At 33.6% G+C, this 25132-nt stretch overlaps 4 protein-coding genes across 8 annotated transcripts; 2 read left to right on the top strand and 2 right to left on the bottom strand.

The window, feature by feature from the left end:
- The first annotated feature begins 39 nt into the window (after window positions 1–39).
- On the top strand, window positions 40–2126 carry LOC111039256 (polynucleotide 5'-hydroxyl-kinase nol9). The gene is made up of 8 exons (XM_022322668.1): window positions 40–355; window positions 412–600; window positions 678–894; window positions 998–1137; window positions 1224–1422; window positions 1481–1582; window positions 1639–1778; window positions 1850–2126. Exons 1-8 carry the CDS (start codon window positions 40–42, stop codon window positions 2062–2064), a joined length of 1518 nt encoding a protein of 505 aa, XP_022178360.1. The 3' UTR covers window positions 2065–2126.
- On the bottom strand, window positions 2057–8375 carry LOC111039255 (neuralized-like protein 4). The gene is made up of 18 exons (XM_022322667.1): window positions 7841–8375; window positions 7567–7767; window positions 7254–7482; window positions 6895–6982; window positions 6385–6837; window positions 6119–6321; window positions 5645–6056; window positions 5309–5577; window positions 5084–5250; window positions 4288–4430; window positions 4113–4206; window positions 3909–4055; window positions 3642–3806; window positions 3394–3573; window positions 2876–3329; window positions 2588–2812; window positions 2448–2523; window positions 2057–2384 (listed from the first exon to the last, which is right to left on the bottom strand). Exons 1-18 carry the CDS (start codon window positions 8003–8005, stop codon window positions 2177–2179), a joined length of 3879 nt encoding a protein of 1292 aa, XP_022178359.1. The 5' UTR covers window positions 8006–8375; the 3' UTR covers window positions 2057–2176.
- Window positions 8376–8500: 125 nt separating this feature from the next.
- LOC111039258 (periodic tryptophan protein 1 homolog) lies at window positions 8501–9996 on the top strand. 4 transcript variants are annotated; one of them, XM_022322671.1, is made up of 3 exons: window positions 8501–8630; window positions 8709–9237; window positions 9305–9996. In XM_022322671.1, the coding sequence occupies exons 2-3, from the start codon at window positions 8717–8719 to the stop codon at window positions 9966–9968; spliced, it is 1185 nt and encodes a 394-aa protein (XP_022178363.1). In that variant the 5' UTR covers window positions 8501–8630; window positions 8709–8716; the 3' UTR covers window positions 9969–9996. The 4 variants fall into 4 exon arrangements, with proteins under 4 accessions (XP_022178363.1, XP_022178365.1, XP_022178366.1 ...); XM_022322673.1 differs by having other exon boundaries at window positions 8525–8648; XM_022322674.1 differs by having other exon boundaries at window positions 8538–8555.
- A 709-nt stretch (window positions 9997–10705) lies between these two features.
- LOC111039257 (PRKCA-binding protein) lies at window positions 10706–13491 on the bottom strand. Of its 2 annotated transcripts, none has more exons than XM_022322670.1 (9): window positions 13185–13491; window positions 12666–12792; window positions 12491–12605; window positions 12266–12394; window positions 11908–12181; window positions 11683–11816; window positions 11432–11625; window positions 11029–11323; window positions 10706–10931 (listed from the first exon to the last, which is right to left on the bottom strand). In XM_022322670.1, the coding sequence occupies exons 2-9, from the start codon at window positions 12710–12712 to the stop codon at window positions 10749–10751; spliced, it is 1371 nt and encodes a 456-aa protein (XP_022178362.1). In that variant the 5' UTR covers window positions 12713–12792; window positions 13185–13491; the 3' UTR covers window positions 10706–10748. The 2 variants fall into 2 exon arrangements, with proteins under 2 accessions (XP_022178362.1, XP_022178361.1); XM_022322669.1 differs by having other exon boundaries at window positions 12666–12757; window positions 13185–13490.
- Window positions 13492–25132: the final 11641 nt, after the last annotated feature.

The following is a 25132-nucleotide window of genomic DNA, read 5'->3' as shown; positions in this document are numbered from 1 at the left end:
TTTGAAATTATCGATGTATTGGTAGATTTAGGCTTCGAAATGAAAGAAATATTTCAATTACCTGATACTTTACCCGTATTCTTTGAATCCGATGCATCCGAGAAAGTGTGTATCGAGTTCAACGGCGAAGACGTTTTGTACATCATCGGAGCTGTCGACGTCCACGTTTTGGAAGGAACGATAGAACCATGGGGTTACACTATGACCGTGGATAGTCCAAAGACTACATTGTACTCTTCGGGATTGCATGGATTGATTTCTATTGCTTCGGCCGACGGACAGAAAGCAGTTGTTATGCTGGAAAAAAGTGGCCAATCCAGCAAATGGAAAACATTTATGAATAATTATATTCCCAGTATGTTGAAAGTTAAACTACTAGTTGAATTATTCATCTGTCAATGGATTTTTTAGGTTTCAACATGTTTGGTGCGAATGGAACAAGATTGACTCCGCCCAAAAATTTACTAGAACTAGAAGAGCAATTAGATTGTTGGTTTGATCTGAGCAAGACTCCTATGTCAAATCAAAGACTTGTGATGGATGAACAATTTCAAGGTTTCTGTGATGAACTTCTCAATCGTTCTATTGGGTCTTCTACAGGTTAGTTTTGTGTCATAGTATTGAACCCCATTCACAACTCGTTTACAATGTTTATAATTTAAAATATTTGATCATAGAATCAGTCAGAGTTTTGTTGGCTGGGTACAAAAATTCTGGAAAATCAACCATGATGCGTTATTTCATTAATAAATGTCTTAAGAAGTGGAAACAAATATTAGTTTTGGACTTTGATATTGGCCAAAGTGAATTTTTCATACCTGGATGTATTTCAGCATTTGTTATTGATAAACCATTACTTGGACCAAATTATACGCATTTAATGCAACCTTTAAAGTAATCTCAATTATTGCTTGATTGCTTTTTATAATTTAATGAACCTTTTAATAACTTCTTTGATTTATGCTCAAACAGTAATTACAATAGATTTTTTTTTTAGATCATATTTTTTTGAGAGCAATGATGTTATGACCAATGTACCACTTTACAATGAAATTGTTAAAAAAATAGTCGATGATACCAACACTGATGAGTTGCGACTAATGCCATGTTTTATTAACACTATGGGTTTTGTTGAAGGTAAAATTTAGATGTATATTAGAAATAAATAATAATAATACAAAAAAACATAAATTAATTGTTTGAGGATTTTTTTTTACTTTTAGGAGCAGGCCTCAAGATCTTACATAATCTTATATCTGAAACTAAACCATCTGATGTATTACAGATTAAATTCAATGACAACCAAGAATTAAACTTGCATTCAGAAATTATAAATGACAATACAAAATCTTCTTTGTCATACAATCTTTGGTATTTTACGTCTAATGTTAAAAATAAGTTTGCTAAGGCACCTTATTCACTGTAAGCAGTATACAAAGAAGTTTTTTTACATTTTTTTAACATTTAAAAATTTTTATAGAAATGTTGATAAGCACATAAGACAACAATTGGTAACATCATCCTACTTCAGTAAATGTTTGGAAAGTACAGATATTTATTTTAACGATGTTGTCCCGTATAGGTATGGATTATTATAACATTAGTAATAAACATTGAATAATAATATTTAATTTACAGAATAAACATCCGAAATATTAATGTTCAAATAAAGGATGTTGATGAATTAACCCAAGACGAATCTTTAGATATACTAAATGCTAATGTGTTAGCCCTGTGTGTGGCTAACAACACAGACTTATGTGAATGTGTTGGGTTTGGTGAGTATTATATTTTGATATTGTCTTCAATAATATTTAAAAGCTGAATATAATTTTTTATTTTATTTTAGGTGTTGTTCGTATTGTAAATAAATCTACTGGCGACATATTTATAACTACTCCCGTAACACCAGATATATTGAGACGTGTCAATCAGTTAAGACTTGGTAACGTTAATTTGCCATACACATTCTATACCGAAGGTACAGAAAATCCAAAATATGTTAGTGCAAAGCAGGACAACATATTAAATGAAAAGGTTGCCAGACATTATAAAGTGATATAATAATTGTTCTTTATCAAATATTGAAAATAATAATAAAAAAAATATAACAAAAATAAGTGAGATCAATGTCTTTTAAGTTCTTAATAGTAATCTAATGTTTCCCTAGTTTAATTTAATTTATATCTCTGTCAAATCTAAAATAAAGAGCAGTGAGTACGGTTTTGGTACCAATTTTTGGAATTACTAGTGATGAAATTTGATGACAATCAGTTCTGCTAGATTTTGGCAACAATTCGCCGATTTCAAATGAACCTTGTTCAATCATCAACTCAAAAGCTGCATGGCACTTATACTGGTTATTGGTTTCAAGATCATAATACCTGATAAAACAGTGATTTTATTTTATAATAACTTTTAATAATTGTAGAAAATATTTAACTTACCCAAATGGTTTTATGTTTTGACAACATACTGTACGCTTTAAGTATGGATAAAGTATAATGTCCTCCGGTTCAGTATCTAAATTATATTATGAAATGTAAACTAAAATATTACTTTTAAATAAAAATGATACAAATTTTACCTAGAACAGTTAAAATTCCATTATCCAAACAATTGCGGATCATGTCAAATGACCTTCCTACATATGCTGATCGCCATTTATCCAAAAGTAAATTATTGAACTTAGGATGTTTGCGGAGTAAAAATTTGCACCAACCCGTTTCAATAGATAATTTATTTTCATCACATGTATACAAATTACATCCATCACAATAGCATGTATGACCTTTATCTAAGAAAAATGCATCTGAAAAAATGAATAGTTAAAATTCATTCTGAAGCTCCTCATACTTATTGTTCTGTAACTAACCTGGAATACTAAGATAAGCTCTGATTTTTGATGATAAATTAAAATATTGACATTGTTTTAGACGAAGAGATTTTAAAATTTCATTTTGTCTTCGTTCTCTTGTATCTGGAGTATAATAACCAGATGTTTTTCCTGCACGAATTTTTGACATTCTCAGTGTAGATGTACTTGCTTCCTCATCTATCCATCCAGCCAATTCAGCTGAACGAGATCTAACATCATGGCCACTTGCGACCAAAACATTTTCATTGGTCTTATCCGTTTTCATCCAAGTTAAATCTGCCAATTCTGTTTCTTCGCATGCTGGACTTTGTTTTTCATCACCTTCAAAGTCAGCTTTTTCTTCAGATGGTATTGGTTGACTGGCATCCTCAGGTAATAAGTCACACTCCAGAGGCATATTTGGGATAGGATCAACAGGCGACAAGTCAATAAAGGGATTTACTATAGACACCTAGGTAAGTTGATAAAGTTATAAGAAGAATTTAAAACAATACAAATACGTATGTACTATTTACCTGTTCACATTGCCCATACAAATCGACAACACCATAACAGTCAGCTGGCATGTTAATTGCAGCTACTCCAAAATCGATACGATTAACAAACAATTTTAAGCGATTTTCTCCATCAATCATGATTCCAATGATATCTCCTGGTAAACAATAATTCAAATCTGGACCGTAATTACTTTTAATCTAACAACAAATAAATATATAAATAAATATATTTTAAATCCTCATAAAATTGTGTAGAAGACACTTACTTTAAGGCCATCAAAATATACAGAATCACCAGAAATTATCCATGTGCTATCATATCCCTTTAAAGATAATGCTGTTGCTGGTGCAGAATTATTAGTACATGTAATCTTGGATACGCCAATCATTAATGACGATTCCCACTTTTTATTTAATGTTTGGATTTCAACCTGTAAAAGTGTAAAGCAATATTAATCATAAGCATAACCATATATTAATATAATCAATTAATTATAGTCAGTATTTTTGAAATTTAAAAATGTTGTACATACCTGGAATAAAGAGTTTGGTAGTAAAATATCTGATGTCATTGTTAACCCGTGATGATAACTTTCTGTTCTAGTTGCTGTACGGCCATCTCGTGATAAGCGTACATTGCGACCTCGCCAGTCATTAAATCTCATTAATTTATATGTAGACTGCAAACAATTAAAATATTTATTTCATTTAATACATTCCGTTAAATACAATTTTACCTCATCTATAAAATAACTGATTTCAGATGAACAGCATTCACTCATATCTTCATCTAGTACGGTCATTCTTTTCAGAACATTAATTGTTGTGTCTCTAAAATAAAGTAATAAATTAATTTAAAATAGATGCTACTCTAATTTAGATTTAAATTTTTTAGAATGATTTAATACTAACACTTTAACTGATTCAGATATATCTGATGTATTTTCACTACACTGAGAAGAAATCATTTGCACATTTGTTTTAGAATCTTGATCTGTATGTATTACTTTAGCCGAAATATGACAACCGTACAAATCAATCACTCCATAAATAACCTAACATAAAGTTCTTATAGTTAAATATAACATTGAAATATTTATATATTACAGTAAACTCTCATTAAGCCAGATCTTGAGAAATAGAAAAAAAATTTGAGATTAAAAAAAAGGCACAAATACCACTGTAGTTGGGTTTGCATATACAATCACTTGACATTAAACAAATCAAGAGTGAGCTAATGGTAATTTAAACATATTTTAATGGCAATTATATTATATTAATACAGTTTTCATGCAACTCAATATTATTGTAATAATAGTTCCGAGGAGATTTCGATTTAATTTGAAATGGCAAAAAATTTGATATTGGATTTTGATACTAAGAATTTATTATAATTTGTCTTTAAATTTAAAATACAAAGCCCCTGTACTTGAGCATGGTAAAGAGGTATTTGAACTACCTCTTAGACTTTGAAGTTTAAGAGGTGGTAGTTGGGTGTCAAAGGGCAATGCAATATACTTATATAAAAGTGGGAATAATTTGAGAGTGAGTTTAAGCAGTCAGTGGGTGATCGTGGTGATAATAAGGAGGGGTTAGATGTTAGAAAATATTTGTCTACCAATTTCATCAAGCCTTGGTAGCAGTAAACTTTCCTATTTTAGAAAATATTAGGCAGTATTAAATATGGAATGAAAACTTTAAAGGTTACCTCAGGTACATTATATACAGCAGTTCCTTGATCATAGCCATTCACAAACAAATGTAATGTTCGATCCGCTGTGTACTTAATACCAACTCTATCACCCTCTCTCAGCCTATCTAAGCTTGGACAATAGTTATTCATGATCAATGATTGATTGTACCATACTTGGTTGCCTAGAAAAAAATCATGATTTTAATTGTAGAACTAAAATTATAAAATTAAATATCATACCAGAAAAATACCATACATCTTCTTTAATTAAATCTTTGATATCAGATGGCAATGGAGTTTCTGGCAGAGAACTAACTACACCAATGCGCATGCTTCCTGCATAATTTGTATTACATTTTACTATTAGTATTTGAAATAATTCATTAGGCTGCATCTTATTGTCACATATTAAGAGGCCCCCTTTGAATGATTTTATTCGAGTGGCTGTTCTATTATCTTCAATTAGTATTATATTCTCTCCGTATAGATATTCAATTAAATTAATATCTCTAAAATATAGAAGAAAATCATATCAACATTATTTATCCATAATACAACTAAATCAAATTTAAATACTTTTGTCCTTTAACTCCTGTTTCAGTTTGAACAGATATTGCATCATCCTGTGAGCAACAACTTGTGTCTGAATCACTATCATCACATCTAATTTCTGGTGGACTTTGGATAGTAACTTGAGTGCATCGGCCATATATATCAATCACTGGATATAAATTTGGAGGTACACTGGTACAAGCTACCCCTTGATCATGCCCATCCAAAAAATAATGTAAATAACCATTGCTATGTCTCATTACACCAACCACAGAACCAACTTTAACTTTGTCCAAATCTAGTGAATAGTTGTATTTAATTGCTAACCCATCTTTCATCACTGTACATCCAGATAAAACCCAAGTATCGTGATCTAAATCTGTCATGGTATTAGGTAGATCAGCAGATAGGATATTTGGGGGAATTGTAGTAACACCTAGAAAACATTTTGTATCAAATATTATTAAATAATATCAATTATTTCAGTGATATACTTACCAACTTCTATTGAGCCTGACCACCGGTCATTAAGTTTATCCACACTAACAGAAAATAATTCACCATCTTGTAACATTTGATTGACTAGAACAATTGACTGACTAAATTCATATTCACAATATAATCTGTCAGATGTACGACCACGTGACCCAGGAACTATGCGTGCATTTTTTCCATGATTTGGAAAGAATCTAACATTATTTCTTTAACATGAAATAAAAATAATTAGTATGGATAATCGATATAATTTGTAAAATATTACATACTTGTATGGAGAAATTTGATCAACATTATCACGACATAAAGTAATTTGTGCTGCTTGTCCGTATAGATCAACAACACCATATACCCCTGTTGGAATATTTTTAGCTGCCTCTCCTTGGTCTATGCCATTTACATAGAAGTATAAAGAACCATTTGATTTGACCATAGCACCAACACGATCTCCTACCCTTAATGTATCTAAATTTACTCCATATTGATTGACAACTGTAATGCCGTTATGCATAATTCCTACACCGGTCATCATCCAAGTACCAGAATGTACATTTGTCATAGTTAAAGGATAGTCAATATCTCCCGGACGGTGTGTTGTTACACCAATTTCTATTGAACCTGCCCATTTAGTGACTAGACGGTCCAAACGTACTTCAAATAATTCATTTAAACGTAGAGGACGCTTAGTTAACACAACACCATTATTAAAATCATCTAACGCACTAAAATAAATATAACTAATTAATTAAGAAACTAATTAATACTCATATTCTTCTTACTTTGGTCTATAAGCAACGGTATTATTATTAATGACTAGAGTATGTGCACCGCACATTGGATGGAATTCGAGTAAATCTTCATTGACTACTGTAACAAAATTAAAATATGTATATAATACAAAATATGGTAAACATCTAATGAATGATGTTTCATTTCCTCAATCTTTATTATAAGCCAAGACTATTGTTTTTTTCATTGATCAAAAATTTGTACAAATGAATTACCACATATAGAGGTACACAAAGATCTAATTGTTTGGACATCAGTAACCAAACAAATTACAATTGTTAAATAAGACCAGTAAATTCTGATTATATCATTGTTTTCTGTGTAAAAAATTTAGAATATTTAAACTTACTTTGATTTTCATTAGACAAGGTTAATGAATTGCTTAGCCTTGTTAACAAATTTTTTTCTTCATTAACATCGCGATCAACAATAGTAACTTTAACCGTTCTGCCATACATATCAACTACACCCCATACTTTGGAGGGTAAATTAGAAACAGCTACTCCTTGATCAAGACCATTGATGTAATAATGTAGATCACCATTTCGCTTTCGTATCAAACCGATACGATCACCAACCTTAAACGATACAACACATTTTGAATCAATTTATATTGGATATTAATGGAATTATTCCATCATCTTAAACAATATGATAAATACCTTCAAATCGTCCAGATTGAAATCCCCGTATTCTCGTCTAATTCCTTTACCATTAGCCAATATACCACGGCCAGACATCATTGAAGTACCAGTCCTCAAATTAGTCATTGTTGATGGTATTGGAATAGCTCCTGGATCATGAATAGTCACACCCACCTCAACACTACCACTCCACTTGTCTACAAGTTTATCAATGCGAATCTACAAAACCAAATATCAAGCTTACTAAAGAGTAGGTATTATATTTATGGGTCTACATAATATTTATCTATACCTCAAACAGTTCATCGTCGAATATATTTCTATTCGTCATGACAACACCATTATTAAATTCATCATATGCTCTCAGCCGCTTAGCTGATCTATTATTCGGTGAAAGTTTTACTAACGTGCCACACCGCACATGAAATCTCAGACGATCATCCGAATCAGACTGCATGGTTAGGTTTTTTCAGATTTTTCATGAGCCAAATGTTCAACCAACAGTTTAATATACCGCGCAGTGTTACATGACGTATACTGTATAGACGGATCTATCACATCATTCAACCGTAATTGAATGAAAACAAATGACTATACATTTGTCTAAGAAGTGAAAATTGATTAGAAATCGGTAGTAGGTTTCGATTTACGTGGTTAAAAAGTGTAAGTTGAAAATAACTACACAGTTCCACAGAATAAATGACAATACACCGTCGATCGTCTACACTTCAACAGTCTACACTACACCCTTATCGACTATTCGACTATCGGCACTCGGCGTCTCAGCGACTGTTAACCAGTCTAATCTGTAACAGAATAACTATTAATCACGGACTAAGATAAGTGATAACTGATTAGTGATTTGTATTTTTATCACGACGTAAGGTAAATTAGTAAAAAAAGTAAATAAAGTGCTCATATATTATGATAATAGCTGATGTAGCAGGCTGCAGATGTGCTCATATTCCTTATAACACTGATAACACCGAAGTAGTAACTACTAACTAGTAAGTCATATTCAGTCAACACGTGTTTCAGACATCAGTGTTTGTACTTGCGTTTATGTGAACTGTTATCCAATGGTGAATACTAAATAATAAGTACATAATATTTTATTATTTCATTATTTAACATTTATGTAGGTATATATTTATTTAAAGATTAAACCATGACGAGTTTTATTCCATGTGTGAAATGGGTGAAACAAGGTGTATCGTTACATCAAAATACGATAAAATTATCTCAACAAGAATTAAAAGAACTAACAGAAACCAAACCCAAAGAAAAAGAGCGAAGCAAGAGCGACAGAAAAGACTACGGTTTAGAAAATTATGACGAAGAAGAAATGGATATGTCTGGAGCCATGTCCATTGGTGGTTTGGCTGTATATAATAATAACGATTTTAATGAATCCGATACTGACAGTGACAAGCTCGATGAAATACTCAAACCCGATGACAATCTTGTATTAGTGGGCAATGTTAAAAAAAATGAGTGCTCGCTAGAAGTTTATGTTTATAATGGCAATGACAAAGATTTTTACATTCATCACGACATTATTTTGAAGCACCCACCTTTATGCTTGGAGTGGTTTGGTTCAATTGGAAATTTTTGTGCATTGGGATCCATGTCTGCCATGATAGAAGTATGGGATTTAGATTTAATTGGATGTTTGGAACCCACGTACAGGTATCTATTATAACATAAAATAAAATATTTAACCCTTGATTTGCATTTAAATTATTTGTGTTTGCAGATTGGGTAGAAAAAAGAAAAAAAATCCTGAAAGAAACTATGGTCATACTGATGCTATCTTAGATATATCATGGAATGAACATCTACCTCATATACTTGCCAGTGGTTCAGTAGATGAGACTACCTTACTTTGGGATCTAGAAACAAGTGAACCTCACACAAGAATGGAAAATTTTGGAGATCACGTTCAATCACTTAAATGGCATCCATTTGAATCACAGACGCTTGCAGTTGGGTCTTCAGATTTTTATGTTTATGATTGTCGCACTTATGATACATATAAAAATTGGGATGTTAAAGGTAAAGTAGAAAAAGTTCATTGGGATCCATCCAATGGATTCTTGTGTTACATTGGTACTGATAGAGGTCAACTCATTTGCTATGATTGTCGAGCTGATAAACCGCTATGGAAGTATAAAGGTCATGAGAATGAAGTTACTGGAATTTATGTCTGGGAGAAATTTATTGTTAGCTCTTCAACAGACGAAACCTTAAAAGTGTGGGATAGAGAGAATAAACACTTAATTAAAATTAGAGAATTTTCTGGTGCTTTGCATAGTTTAGATGGAAGTACGGATAACCCATCTTTAGTGGCTGTTGGTGGAAGTGGTACATCTAAGTTTCAATTATTTGATATTAATGATTTTAGTTTAAAAACATGTTAATTTTAATAAACTACAACTTTTTTTTAAAGGGTTTTGTTCATGTTCTTCGTTAATAAAAAATTGTTTGATTGCTCCTTATGTTGTCTTCAGTCATGCTACAAATCGGTCATAAATATCCATTTGATTGTCTAGCTAACACTGAACTGTAAACATGAAACATGTGTTGGTCTGAAAAACTCGTCCTATTATCTGACAGTGCCATATTCATTTCTTTTTCTTACATAAAAAATAACACAGATTCATTATAAGTCATTACTAAGAATTTTATTTTTGTTTGCATGATTCTAATGAAAGTGTAGCTTGGCTGCCTTTAGAGCTATATAAGGAGACACTTATTAATGTATAAGTTATAAACAATGCGTGTTTCATTTTTAGAGTTCTCTGTCAAACTTTATTAATATGACCACTCGTTTGTTATATTACCTAGGTATTTTGTTTAGAAAACAAAGGGAGAAAGGAAATAATAATGTTCCACATTAATTTTTATTTCAATAAAACTTTTACTACATTATTGTGAACCTATAAGTAGTAAAAATAATACTATAAACGCTGATTTAACCCAAGCTTAATGATAATAATAAAAATTAAACATTCTATTATTTAGTAAGATTAAAAATCTTTAACTGTGTTATTTGTATAAATAAGAGTGATATTTGTATACATTAAATATTAAAATTTAAAAGTGACTAGAACAATCTACAACGCGTATTTAATACATACAAACGAGTAGGAATAAATAATAAATAAAAGTATTATATTTAATAATATATTAAAAAAATATTATTGTAAGTCTAAAAGCAATGGAGAAGATGCTGTTATGGCATGGTTTTCATTATCTGTTTCATCAGTATCCAAGCATAATTGTGATAGTTCTGTCAAAGCAGAAACAGAATCATTCTTTTTAAGTAGTGGTGGCAAATCTCTGTACACTCTTGGATTATCAACTGAGTTATGTATACTTTCCTATAATTTAAATTGTAAATGAATACATAATATAGTTTAGTAAATAAATAAATAAAAATTAGTTGATTAAATAAAATACACAAGTATTTTTGCTTACATCATTAAGATCATCTTGGTTGAGATCGCTTACTGGCTGGACAGACTTATATTGAAATGCAGTGCAAGTCAAATCCATCTCAATAGGAAAAAGTGGTGGTTCACTAACATTGTTACCTCCAAGCATCATCCAACTTATTTCACGATTGTAACTAGCCATCTGTGAAGCAATTGCATGTAATTGACCTACAACATCATGCACATGTTTATTTTCTAATAGTTCAATTTTAGCCAAAACATCTTCTCTAAGTGCAGCAAATCGTTTTCTCGCTAACTGTCGGCATCTCAGTACAAGCCTATACAAAAAAAAAACATGATTATAGATAACATATTTTTGATCAATATGTTTTAGTCTCTGTCTATATATACACTCAAACTAATATTTTTTTGTTTTATCCGTATACCTGTATTCATAATTTCCAGTTTCAATGCGATATAAAGGTTCGTCTGCTGAACAATAAGTTATCTCTTCATCATCTAACTCTTTGACTTTTAAACAATAGGATAAATATTCAAATTTCACATCTGCATACTTGCGTATTGTTTGCTTGGTGTCTGGAATAGCTTTATTAAGGTATGTACCAAATGACCTAGAAATCTATTCCAGAACTATAAATTATTTTTATCATAACAATCTAAAGTTTTTTATATTTACGGGTTTTAGAGCTTTGATTAGCATAAGGCCTTGACGCTCCATTCGTCTATGATATTCAGCAAAGCGCACTAAAGCTTCACTAGCTCTAGGCTGTGGTTCTCTAGCACCTATTTCGGCAAATGTGTCCCCAAACTCTGCAATAAATGTATACAGATAATGATTACTTAATTTATATTGGTCGAATTACTTAAATATAATCTTAAGAGTACTGTAATTTGAAAGTACCTTTAAAACATTGGGTCAGAGCATAAAATGCACGAAGTACACGTTCTGTATGATCAACCAAGTGACGATATGATTGTTCCATGTCATCCAGCTGTTGTAAACGTTTAACAAGACTATCATTGACTAGAATTGCACGAGACATACCCAAAGAATCAGCGGTGGTAGCAGACATACGTTCAACTAGTCTATGTTTAACTTTTTTTAATACAATATCCAAAGTTTTGCCTTGACGAGCATCAGCGTGTAATTTGTTGTATTTCAAAATGACTCGACCCTTAGATACAATTAGGTAAATATAGCTTAAATATGATAAAAAAAAGTTCAGTTTTACATGAAAAAGTAAAACTATGAAACTCACAACACTTGATTGTATCATTTGTGCTACTTGTAATTTTGTATGTCCACGTACACATTCATTATTAATAGCTAAAAGCTCATCACCACTTTCTAATGTACCATCTAATGCAGCCGGTGAATTGTCAGATACCTATGATAATATCATTCACATAATAAGTACTTACTGAATAAAATTTAATACATGATAAATCAATATTTTCTAGAAGTGAAGTAAAGGAAATCGTACCTGTATAACATATATACAAGGGCAGTGAGGTGGTCCTCCACCAATTGTTATTCCTATAAGATTGGTTGTTGTGTCTTTATTAATTGTGACTACACCAGAGGTTACTTTCATACCCCTAAACAAATTATACAAGTTGAAGTAAAAATATCATGATGAAGTAATTATTTAAACTTACATTTTATCTTCATCAAAACACAGATCGCCATACTCATAGTCATACATTGTAAATATGAAAATTCTTAATACGCCAAAGAATAGTTTTATTTTCTTTACAAAGTAAAAATTATATATTATGTAATATTCTGAAATTGTTCATACATTATACTAAATATAATAATATACAAACAACAATAATAATTAGAACATATTTAGATTTAATAATTGTGAATTGATACTAACAGCTGGAAATAAGATGTCATTAAAGTTAAAACTTTCAACATTAGATTATACATATGTATACAAGGATAAAATAATTATAAACTTTAATATTAAAAACTTCCGATCCTACTGAATCATAAATCTTTAACAGAATTTTGATTTAGTTGCAAACAAAATATTAATATCAAATGTCTGATGGTGTAAACTAAAATCTAGACAAGAGCAGAAATTCAATCACTTGTAGTTAACTTTCTAAACGGACACTAGAATTTTAACAGTATCAATATTTAATATTTTAATGTTGAATAATAATTACTTAAATGTTTTCGCCAGACATAGTCATTCAGTCGTGAGTGTTGTTACTCTCTAATTTCTAACAAGTGTCAAGTTCTGACCAGTCTAGTGACTAATACTCAGCGTATGAGTACTGAATGTCTGGATAGTGGATAGTGAATACTGTCATACCGAATACCGATGTCAATTGTATAGACAATCAATAATCTATTAATCATACATATCTAACATCCCGACATGAAAATATGAAATAAATAATATGATAAACGAAACTTTTATGCTGGTCCCTGCACATCACCTTATCAAGCCTGCTAGTGGATATCACAGAATATAAATATTTATATTTCATTAATTGTGCCACGATGATAATCATGAAGGCTAGAGATAAGGAGGTCAAACTCTACCGAAAGAACGTTCTGTAAAACATCGCATACTAATTTCTCCACCAGTCAGCGTGGCGGTCAAATCCGAGGCTGGCTCGGAATGTGATTAACCCGTATTAGATAGGGACATACTCGACTTCTTTACCTTTAAAAAATTATAATTAAAAACCAAAAATCGTAATTAAATTACAATTACACCATCGTATTTAGCGGAAATTTATCTTTAGGAATAATAATAAATTACTAAAATGATATTAGTGTAATAAATTTCTAAATGTTCTATGTTCATATAAATAGTAAAAATAGGTAGGTAAACTGTTACGTTTACATAATAATACACAATACTAGAATTGAAATGAGATTTTATTATTTTATATATTATAATATTAATCACTTAGAAATAATTTTTCTTTCGTCACCAAGCAATGATGTAAGTAAATAAAATCTAAATTTTAATTGTTAATTATTATTGTTAAACTTTAATTTAGATTAGGTATTGTTTACTACAATGATTTTATTCTTTTAAGTTCATGATTTTTATAAAATAAAACAAATATTTCATTTCATTTTTATAAGAGTATAAACATTTCTTTTAATTTTAAATTTGTTAAGAATTCAAGTTTTTGAAGTGTTTGTAAGATGTGATAGATTATTACTATAAGTTTCTTTTAGTAAATATTTAAGCTATAACATATAGCAATTAAGACCAAATTAACTACTTAACATTTCAATCACAAAAAATTTAGACTTCAATATTATTAATATGATAAAATGTCACACACGTGCCACAATTTATTTAAAGCAGTAAATATTTCCTTTTGTCCATCTTCTAGGGTTTTTAATATTCAATATAACATTTACCTACTTTATATTAAAGTTGTAAAATCAAAAACTATAACATAACTTTCAAATACCCACATCATACATAAAACAATGTTACGGAACCAATGCACACACCACTAAAACGGCCATTCTCATATATGATTAAACAACAAATATATGAATTCTGCCGATGGAAATTGACATCATTTCAACCAAGCGATCGTCAGAACGAGAGCAGTTGGGATTGCCTAACCAAAGGGGCCGGCAGCCAATCAGCGACGGACTAAGTTATCGAAAAGGGTATATATACCGGACGATTTCGATAACTCTGTACGATAACACCCGCATACTTTTTTGGAACACACAAGGTGCTACTCGGAAGCGCCTTGAACTACAACAATTTGTACAAGAACAAAACGTAGACATATTACTGTTAAACGAAACTCACCTCTCTTCAAGTCAAAAATTCAAATTACCAAACTTCCACTCCTACTATTCTAACAAGACCCAAACAAGCAACCAACCTCCAGCCGGAGGAACCGCTGTCTTTGTTAACAGAAGATTCATTCACCAACCAGCAATCATCCCAACAACCTCAATTACGAACACCGCAATACACATTCACACTGGAAATGCAGAACTCAGATTAGTAGCAGTCTACAAAAGCCCAAAAGACACCCTACAAACCTCAGATTTAGATGCCCTACTCAACACCCCTACTAACACCATCATTGCAGGAGACCTAAACGCGAAACACACCATTTGGCAAAGTCGGGTCAACAACAACGCTGGTGTCACACTATCCCGATACTTGGACTCAAGACTAGACATCGCAAATCGCAATAGCTGCCCCAACTTCCCCCACTCATTACCCAAACAACCATAACCACAATCCAGACATACTGGACATAGCTATAATGAAAACTGAACAACTGCAATACCACCTAGAAAATCACTCAACAAAGCTATCCTCCGATCACACCCCCATCATCATAGAAATCTCCCATCAATCAGCCAACATCTACCCTCCAAGGCCACTACGTACCATTGACTGGGAACAATTTGAAGCAGACATGAAGCTCACAACACTCCCATCCCCGAACATCACAAACCCAAAAGAAATAGAAAAATCTATAGAAAATCTAACGAGAATCATCTCAACCACCATCTCCAACAACACCTCAACTTCTTCACCCACCAATCACAGTAAGATACTACCAAAAAGAATTCAAATAGCAATAACCCAAAAAAGAAGANAACACCGCAATACACATTCACACTGGAAATGCAGAACTCAGATTAGTAGCAGTCTACAAAAGCCCAAAAGACACCCTACAAACCTCAGATTTAGATGCCCTACTCAACACCCCTACTAACACCATCATTGCAGGAGACCTAAACGCGAAACACACCATTTGGCAAAGTCGGGTCAACAACAACGCTGGTGTCACACTATCCCGATACTTGGACTCAAGACTAGACATCGCAAATCGCAATAGCTGCCCCAACTTCCCCCACTCATTACCCAAACAACCATAACCACAATCCAGACATACTGGACATAGCTATAATGAAAACTGAACAACTGCAATACCACCTAGAAAATCACTCAACAAAGCTATCCTCCGATCACACCCCCATCATCATAGAAATCTCCCATCAATCAGCCAACATCTACCCTCCAAGGCCACTACGTACCATTGACTGGGAACAATTTGAAGCAGACATGAAGCTCACAACACTCCCATCCCCGAACATCACAAACCCAAAAGAAATAGAAAAATCTATAGAAAATCTAACGAGAATCATCTCAACCACCATCTCCAACAACACCTCAACTTCTTCACCCACCAATCACAGTAAGATACTACCAAAAAGAATTCAAATAGCAATAACCCAAAAAAGAAGACTGAGAGCCCAATGGCAAAGATCAAGAGACCCCACAATCAAAACAGCCCTCAACAAACAAACTTCAATAGTAAGGGAACTTCTTTCATCATATAGGGACGACGAATGGTCATCATTCATCTTCTCCACTGAAAACCACGCAGATGGTAGATCCAAACTATACAAATTAAACCGAAGTCTGCTTCGTAAAAAATTACCACATCATCCTCTTGAAAATAGCCATAGTCAGCTGGTCTACGAAAACCAATCCATCGCCGAATTATTTGCTGACTGCATGGAAAAACAATTTTCAACGACAAATCTCCCACACCCTAACGAACACTACGTAGAGGAAACTCTCCAAGCATACAAAAACTCTCTGAAACAAAACCAAACCATATACTTCACCCCGGGTGAAATACAAAAAACAATTCGACACTTGCCGATCAACAAAGCTCCGGGAAATGACAGTATCACAAATCACGCTCTAAAAAGATGCAGCAACAAAGACACAATCTTACATCTATGCAAATTATTTAATGGGTGCATTCGACAAGAATACTTTCCATCCCAGTGGAAAACTGCAAAAATAATAATGCTTCCCAAACCAGGAAAAAACACAAAACTACCAATCAACTATCGTCCAATATCCCTTTTAAACTCACTGTCAAAAGTCTACGAACGCTTAATATTAAATAGACTCAACATATACGTCCTCCCAAAAATCAGACCAGAGCAATTCGGATTTCGCCCGCAACATAGTACGACTACTCAACTAATTAACGTTATAGACAACATTTCAAATAATATAAATAGAAGAAAAATTACAGCCGCCGCCCTATTAGATATCGAAAAAGCTTTTGACAAGGTTTGGCACGATGGCCTACTTGTCAAACTTCTTGAAATGGAAATACCACGCCAGCTAATCAACACAATCTCATCTTTCTTAAAAAACAGACAATTTTTCATATCAATCGACAACACAAATTCTTCCACCAGACTCATAAGAGCAGGAGTACCTCAAGGATCATGTCTTTCCCCCCACCTATTCTCGGTATATATCAACGACATGCCACTTCATCCGTCATCCAAAATGGCTCTATTCGCTGACGACACGCTGATCTACGCATCCAGCAACACAAACAACAACGCAGTCAACAATCTCCAAAAACAAATAGACCTACTCCAACCTTGGTTCGACGAATGGAAAGTAAGCATAAATCCATCAAAAACTAACACAATCCTCTTCTCCCACAAACAAAAACAAAACTCGAAGAAATTAATAATTCAAAACACAGAAATACCTTGGTCAAACTCCATCAAATACCTAGGTATCCACATAGACTCAAAATTAAACTTTTCAAAACACGTCAAAATAACCATCAATAAAACGAAATACGTCAGATATCAACTTTTCCCTATTTTAAACCACAAAAGCCAACTGTCTACAAAAACGAAATTATTCCTTTACAAAACATACCTCCTACCAGTCCTCACATATGCTAGTCCAGCATGGATATCCTTCATATCATTCACAAACCTTCAAAAATTAGAAACATTCCAATCAGCAACACTCAGAACAATATCTAAACTACCCTGGTTCGTCAACAACACAGCTATAAGGAAACAATTAAACATGCCATCAATATCCGTATACACTTCAATCATCACCAACTCAACAAAACAGCGCATCCAATCATCCCCCTTCACTCACATTCAAGAAATAGCTAATCGTCCATCCATATGTAAAGACTTCCAAAAAATTAACCGACCAATAAACTTCTAAAAAAAAAAAAAAAACAAAACCTCCCAAACCTCAAGCACACATCCTGCCCTCTGCAAAAAGCAAAGCTTGTTACAGAGTACTTCAAACAAAGCAAAGCAAAAAATAACTCTGTCAGTCCATTTCAAACCATCAAACTGTCAACATTTGCAAGAAAAGTTCCGACAGAAAGATGACCAGGAACAGAAACAACCTGAGCGCCGACTACCGACGATAATACCGCTCCACGGTTGAAAGCATCGTCCAGCCTCCGAAGACCGACGATGCGCCGCTCCTCGGCTGCAAGCATCGTTCGAACTTCAAATATCGACGACCCTACCGGTACGAACCCGCCGATTGACAACAACGCCGTCGGTACCAACCATACACGTGGCTGCAGCTCCACGGTTATAAGACAAGACCCGTATCAACACATATTCCAGCGGCGACGACACCGACCGCCATTCATCCATCCAGGCCTACGGGATCATTGGATAGTCTAACAACTCCCGGCAGTATATCATTAAATGGCCCTTTTCAGCACCAACGCCGCCAACACCTAACCGACATTGGCACTTGATTAAGTTGTCAGGTTCGTCGTCGGAAGGCTGCTTGACCTACGTTTGCACCCACGACGGCCGCCTTCACTTTGTTAAATATACATTCTTCAACTTATTCCATCCCGGCGACTGCCCGACCAAATACCCAAGCGCCTCCGATTGTGCCGGCTCACTTACATGAGTCTGGTCGGCACAAATCGACGCTTTACTCGTCCATAATATTGTAAATATAAACTATATATTTCTATATAGCAACAGAGATACTTGATTACTGAACAAACAACTGTCTTTTTTATTTACGACGCCGGTCGTCCAACCGGACACACCGTATCAACAAGCATAAACATTTTAGATACTTTTCTACTTTCGTTTTGTCCTTACTAGTCATTGTGTCTTATTTATAATTAGCTCTTTTTACAATAAAACATGCGCAGTATTAATAAAAATCGGACAAATGGCTTTAGAAAATTCTTGCTTATGAGTTATGTGTTATGAGCTACACAACCTACCAATAGCCAAAACTAGACTTAGTATGGTAAAAATATCACTGACAATATTGAATGAATACAGTTCTACAAATTTATACAAAACAATATTTAAATTTTAAATACATTAACTCAAATATAATATTGATTTTTTTTGTTAACCTTCATGTGCTATCACTCGAGCATAATCAATGGGGCCCAACTGTTGAGATAAATAAAAATAAAGACTTTCTTAATACGTAAAAAAAGAAACAATGTTTTAGTAAGATTTTAAATTGTATATTTAGTGACATAAGTAAATAAGTTATAGATTATAACCTACCTATCTCCCTACCTACAAGGCAATAAAATTGAAAAAAATCATCTATTATAATATGCTTATCTACAGAAAGCAACAGTGGACTACCACAAACGGATTCTGGTAATTAATTTATCATACAGCTTAATATACTGGTTTAAGCATGGTTGAAACCGAGTTGAATTTTATAATGTGAGCTCATATATTAGGTAAGTACTTACCCGTCATACCCGAAATAAAGAAAATATCAATATTTGTGTGTCTAAATATTATTTTAATATAGACAGTTTAATAGACTTAATAGCTCGTCAAAAACGACGACGGTCTCATACGCTGGCTAGTTATAAACGACGCCGAACGCGTCGCCTGGGGGATATTTTGATTTTTCGTCGACTGTTTAAGACGAGATTGTTATTTTAAATTCACTTACAAATTTTGTCTCCGACCACTCATCGCAATACTAGTTCAAAAATAACGATTAAACGTGAGTAGCAATATTGAATCGATCGCTCGTGAAATCTACGACGAATTAATGAGCACATATGGTATAGCAACGGAGGAAGGAAATGAAGCGACACTGGAAACCGGGGATAACATCAACCTCGAAAACGGAGATACGTCAAGAGTCATTATAGTGGAACAAGAACCAGAACCAGATACAACGAACCAACCAGAAGAAACCCCTACCATTCAAACAGAAGATGCCGTATTATGCGATTCAATCGACGTAGTAGAAGTATAAGGTATAACCCATGACGTCGTGCATCCCGAAGTGGCATCATTGTTCGAGATCGTGTCGTCTCTTCTAAACGATATTATCGAGACAGTGTGCAAAAATGATGATTCGGCACTGCAGGCTTGTGGTGACAAAATATTGCGTCTCCCGGAAGCGCCCGGGCAAGATGCAATATTGGATGTCGGACCGAAGGAGCAGGCAGATGAAAGAGTAGACAATTTAATAGTGTTAGACGAAGATAAAATTTCAGCCGAGGTCGAAGCCAAAGCGGAGGAGTTGTGTGAACCGGAGCATCCGCCATCAGACAAGAAATGCTGCAAACCTCCAGGCGGGCGATCACGGAGGATCGTAACCACCGCCTACTGGAGAGGCGTGAGACGGTTGACCCGTCTTCTGATGTGGGGTTGTCTCTGAGAGGAGTGACTCGGAGTTCACGTTCCTCAGCCGAGGAGCACCGGACAAGACGGCGGCCCACGTAGCGGATTGACACGGGAAAGATCTCGCGGTGTAAGCCGGTGTGTCACCCGAATACGTCCCCCGGCCACTCGGGGCGTGACGAGTTAGCAGTTGTTGGCGTCACTTGTTGGCGAGACCATCTAGCGACTCAGCGGGTCCGACTGCTTCGGCCGCCCTGGCGCCCTGCAGTAACGTATGATGACACAACGGCTAGTTGTACCGGCGAGGGCACCGATTCCGCCCGACGGTACGTCGGCGATGGCAGAGCGTGCACGAAGGCGTGTAGTGGCGGCGGCGAAGGAGACTATAAGGCACGACCGGTGAGTGATGGAGCTGAGCTAAGAGTTGGAAGTCACAGCATCGCCGGACCCTCGGAAATTTGATTATGAGTTTCAGTTTACGGCGGCGCAAGACTTTCGGACGGCCACCTCGGTCGACGGGACTCCAAGGCAATAATCACGGAAGTATTGGGATCGAGGTGTGTCGCAGAGCGTTCCTCAGATACTCTCCCCTTTTTTGGCCGGTGGCCATCAATTCCGCAGCAATCTCAGTTGTATTCGCTCGCCCAGTACTCTGTCTCCACTCTTTCTCAGCACCTGCCAATCATCGAGCGCATAACATCGCGTCACTAGCCGCCCTGCCGCCAATCGTCCAGTCGCTTGAGCGGCCCTTGTGGTCGGGCCCAAACCAGTCGTCTAGATGATCGTCTCTACGAACAAACATACCGGCGATTGGACTCGTCCGCCCCCGGGACCGGTCGTGGTGACGTATTGAGCCACAGAACCATAGAGCCAGATAGAGGTGACCAGTAGCCATTGAGTATACTAACCCAACTCGCCATCCCGTGTCAATCCCCTATAAAGCTTTTTGTGTCTTCCCTGGGGTTTTTTTTGTTTCGTAGTTTATTAGGTTAACTATTCCCTACCGACTTTAGGCATTTGGCATTTTTTACGCTGATAGATCATATTTTTTTTTTGTATTTCTTTCTAAATAAATTTGAAAAGGCCATTTTTTTCCAAATACTAACAATTTTTGTTTTTCAAAACGACTACGTTGTGTGACGTAAAATTCCCGTATATGTCTAATATAATTTGTATTGTGAAAGTACAGGCAGTACAGCAAAAGTAATATACCGAAAGTAGTGGTGTTTTTCGAATCAACCAAGTATTAAAAACATTCGTACGGCTGTCATCTAATTCCATTTTATATATAATTCTGCAGATATTTTTTGCTAATGTTTGCCGGTGACAATAATTTATAAAATCAACAAAATCTTCAGGATTTACTTCCGAAAATTCCTTATTTTTGTGGTAGGCTGTCATTTCTTTTATCACAAGCCCTACTTGTGTCAAAAATGAATATACTAAATTATATGAAAAAAAATTTTCAACATTTACACTATGTGTTACAACATTATCAATACTCACGTTGTATATTTTCGGCTATTTACGAGTTATTTGTTTTTGGCAAAATTTAAAACCAAATTCAACTTATTGTTACTTATTACTATTTTTTTTTGTATAGTTATTAGTATCCAATATTGTTAAATACCTGTTTGCACACAGATAAGATAATAAAAATAACTTTGACAACATTTGCCAGTAATTAAGATAGTAAATCCTGTACTTTATACAATAATTTTATAAATAAATGTTAAAATTATTTTCTCTAACTATTAATAATTGTATTAATGATTTCAAACTAGTCTTGTGACAATTACTGTTCATGTAACATTGTATTTATTTTATTCTGATCAAGTATCACATTTTTTTCTGAAAAATTACTTTAATACACTGTCTTACATAAAATAAATTTATTAAAATGAATAACAGTGAAAAAGTCGATCTTATTCTAATTTTTGGCGAATTTAATCGTAGTTCTCCACAAGCAGCTCGGGTGTACGCAGATCGGTATCCAGATAGGTTTCACCCACACCATAATTATGTCCATAGACTTTTACGTGGATTAAATGAAAACGGTCAATTTCCTAGCAATGAAATCAGACAACGGCAGCCTAGACCAAATAATTTTGATGAAGACACTGAATTGCAGGTAATGGCCTACATACGTGCTTATCCGCGATCATCAATAAGACATGTATAGTATCTCGACAAATTGGTAAATCAGTTGGCGCAGTACATAAAATGTTGAAAAAAAACAAAATGTACCCGTATAAACCTGAATTTATCCAACATTCACGAATCTGAGTTTATGAACGTAGATTACAATTTTTGTCATGGTTTAGCGTCCAATTTGAAAACGACAATTTATTTTATAATAATATTTTGTGGACTGATGAATCTCAATTCACAAACAAAACAATAGGTTTGGGGAGGATACAAATCCACACTGGTCCCGAGAAACTAACTTTCAGACAGTTTGGAGTATAATTAATGTGTGGTGTGGATTAATTGGTGGAATACTTTTAGGTCCTTATTTTTACGACGGAATACTTACAGGTAGAAGATATCTAGATTTTCTTGTTAATCAATTTCCGTTACTGCTAGAAAATGTTTCATTAGCCACACGAGAAAATAAGTATTTTCAACAAGACGGTGCACCAGCACACAACGCCATTATTGTTAAAAATTATTCCATGGCCAGCAATATCTCCAGACTTGACCCCATTGAATTTTTTAATGGGGGCATTTAAAAAATGTACACGCAGACCACGATTAAGTGATGCAGACCCACCTATTAATCTCCAAGTTTTAAAAAACAAAATATGACTGGCTTGTATAGTAATTTGAGAAGAGAACAAATAAACGCTGCCACATCCACTGAATTATTAAAACCTTTGGAATCATATTTGGATCATCAAGGTGGAAACTTCGAATAATTTATCACATAAAGCTGTAGAACTTAATTGCAAATAAATAAACCTTGATTTCAAATTCAAAATGCGTACAATTTTATAGTTTTCATTACCTTCAATTAGCTATCTTATTTCAGAAGAGAATGAATGAAAAAAATTAGGGTAAATTTTTTTTTATTTTTAATCTAGAGAAGTTATACAATCTGTAAAATAATCTTTTACAATAAAAACAAGTGATTTAAGAATTTTAGAAAAGATAAAATAACAAAATAACAAACAATAGGTTAATTAAATTAAATTATTTACATCAGTTCAGACAGGGGGCTTGGATGAAGAGGCCATCCGTTGATGGAACTTCTTGAGTAAATTACGATAAAAAAGTGTTTATTTATATCTTATCTGTATGCAAACAGGTATTTAACAATATTGGATACTAATAACTAACTCTGCGTAGGTCGCGTGCCTTGATAGTACGCCGGTAGTCGCGCGGATTACAGTAGTAATCCATTTTTTTTTTAATAGGTTCTAAGTTTATAATACTAAGTACATATTGAAAAATATATTGCGATAAAGAAAAAATTAAAATTTTTCTTTTTTTCTTTAGAATATGAATTTTAACTTAAATGAGAATAAATAATAATTTAATCGAATTTGTTTTCTTAAATTGTAATGATGCTCAATGTAATTAAATTTTTATAATATATCTGTACAAACATATTAATATTTAAGTATTTTACATAAATTTTAGCTCTCTATATTAATAATTACAAAAAAACAAGAGCGCTTTATAAATTACTGTATAAACGTTACTTATAAACTACAGAAAAAAAACGGGCGTGAAAGATCGCACGGCATACACTGGTAATCCAACACACTTTGAACTCCGACAACAACGACAACTTTTGCGATCAGCATTCGGAAACAAACTAATTATATTAAGCAACATGTTATTCGAAGGTACTGAAAAGGAAAGATAATTCTATTGGTTTTCAATATACGAAAAAACCATTTATTTTTAGATGGATTACAATAGTAATCCGCGCGACCTACGCAGGGCTAGTAATAAGTAACAATAGGTAAGTTGAATTTAGTTTTAAATTTCGTCAAAAACAAATCACTCTTAAATATTAAATTTCATATGCCAATTTTGTAATTAGAAAAAAACTTTTTATACATAAATTGTTAAGAAAAAAAAAATACTCTATCCGAATATGTAAAAAAAAATTGGTGTTACCATTTAAAAAAAGTAAGTTGTATCGCGCATCGAAAGTGTTAAATGTTAAAAATTTGAAATTTATCTAAAACTGTGTATTTAAGTACTATCTGTCATTCAGCGAAAACCCCATTTCAGTACAAAATCATCGAACTGAAATATTTAGTGGTACCTCTTAGAGTCTTAGCGTGAACACACTATATATGAATTTCTCATGTTTGTGAGCTCGTGTCACAGCACATTTCATACATTTAAATCACAAAACGATTTGCAAATTTTCATGAATTTTGTTAAAATTTTAGTTTTATATTCTTCAAATAAAAAAAAACTTTGTAATGTTAAGTCTTTAATATTTTTGAACTTTTGTTAGGTATATAACAATTCATAGAGAACTTCTAAAATCTTTTTTCTTTTATCGACAGCAGTTTAGAAAAACATACAGGTAATAGCTTAAAAACAGTTAAAATTGAATGATGCATGTAGTAATAAATAGTAAAAAAACACCGATTTTGTCGTATTGAAATAGTAAAATTCCTTTTATTTTGTTATCAAA

The sequence above is a fragment of the Myzus persicae genome, unplaced genomic scaffold (assembly GCF_001856785.1).
Source record: "Myzus persicae strain clone G006 unplaced genomic scaffold, MPER_G0061.0, whole genome shotgun sequence".
NCBI classification, from domain to species: Eukaryota; Metazoa; Arthropoda; class Insecta; order Hemiptera; family Aphididae; genus Myzus; species Myzus persicae.
This window is presented reverse-complemented; position numbering and strand designations above follow the sequence as displayed.

Bases quoted from the DNA above. Each gene is read 5' to 3' on its own strand.
- LOC111039256 (XM_022322668.1), top strand. From the start codon at position 40: ATGAAAGAAATATTTCAATTACCTGATACTTTACCCGTATTCTTTGAA. The intron at 356-411 runs GTATGTTGAAAG...TGGATTTTTTAG, and splicing joins TATGAATAATTATATTCCCA to GTTTCAACATGTTTGGTGCG. The intron at 1,583-1,638 runs GTATGGATTATT...TTTAATTTACAG, and splicing joins AACGATGTTGTCCCGTATAG to AATAAACATCCGAAATATTA.
- LOC111039257 (XM_022322670.1), bottom strand. From the start codon at position 12,712: ATGTATGACTATGAGTATGGCGATCTGTGTTTTGATGAAGATAAAAT. The intron at 12,395-12,490 runs GTACGATTTCCT...ATATTATCATAG, and splicing joins CTTGTATATATGTTATACAG to GTATCTGACAATTCACCGGC. The intron at 12,182-12,265 runs GTGAGTTTCATA...ATTGTATCTAAG, and splicing joins AAATGATACAATCAAGTGTT to GGTCGAGTCATTTTGAAATA.
- LOC111039255 (XM_022322667.1), bottom strand. From the start codon at position 8,005: ATGCAGTCTGATTCGGATGATCGTCTGAGATTTCATGTGCGGTGTGGC. The intron at 7,483-7,566 runs GTATTTATCATA...GTATCGTTTAAG, and splicing joins TCAATCTGGACGATTTGAAG to GTTGGTGATCGTATCGGTTT. The intron at 3,574-3,641 runs GTAAGTGTCTTC...ATTTGTTGTTAG, and splicing joins TATATTTTGATGGCCTTAAA to ATTAAAAGTAATTACGGTCC.
- LOC111039258 (XM_022322671.1), top strand. From the start codon at position 8,717: ATGACGAGTTTTATTCCATGTGTGAAATGGGTGAAACAAGGTGTATCG. The intron at 9,238-9,304 runs GTATCTATTATA...TTGTGTTTGCAG, and splicing joins TGTTTGGAACCCACGTACAG to ATTGGGTAGAAAAAAGAAAA.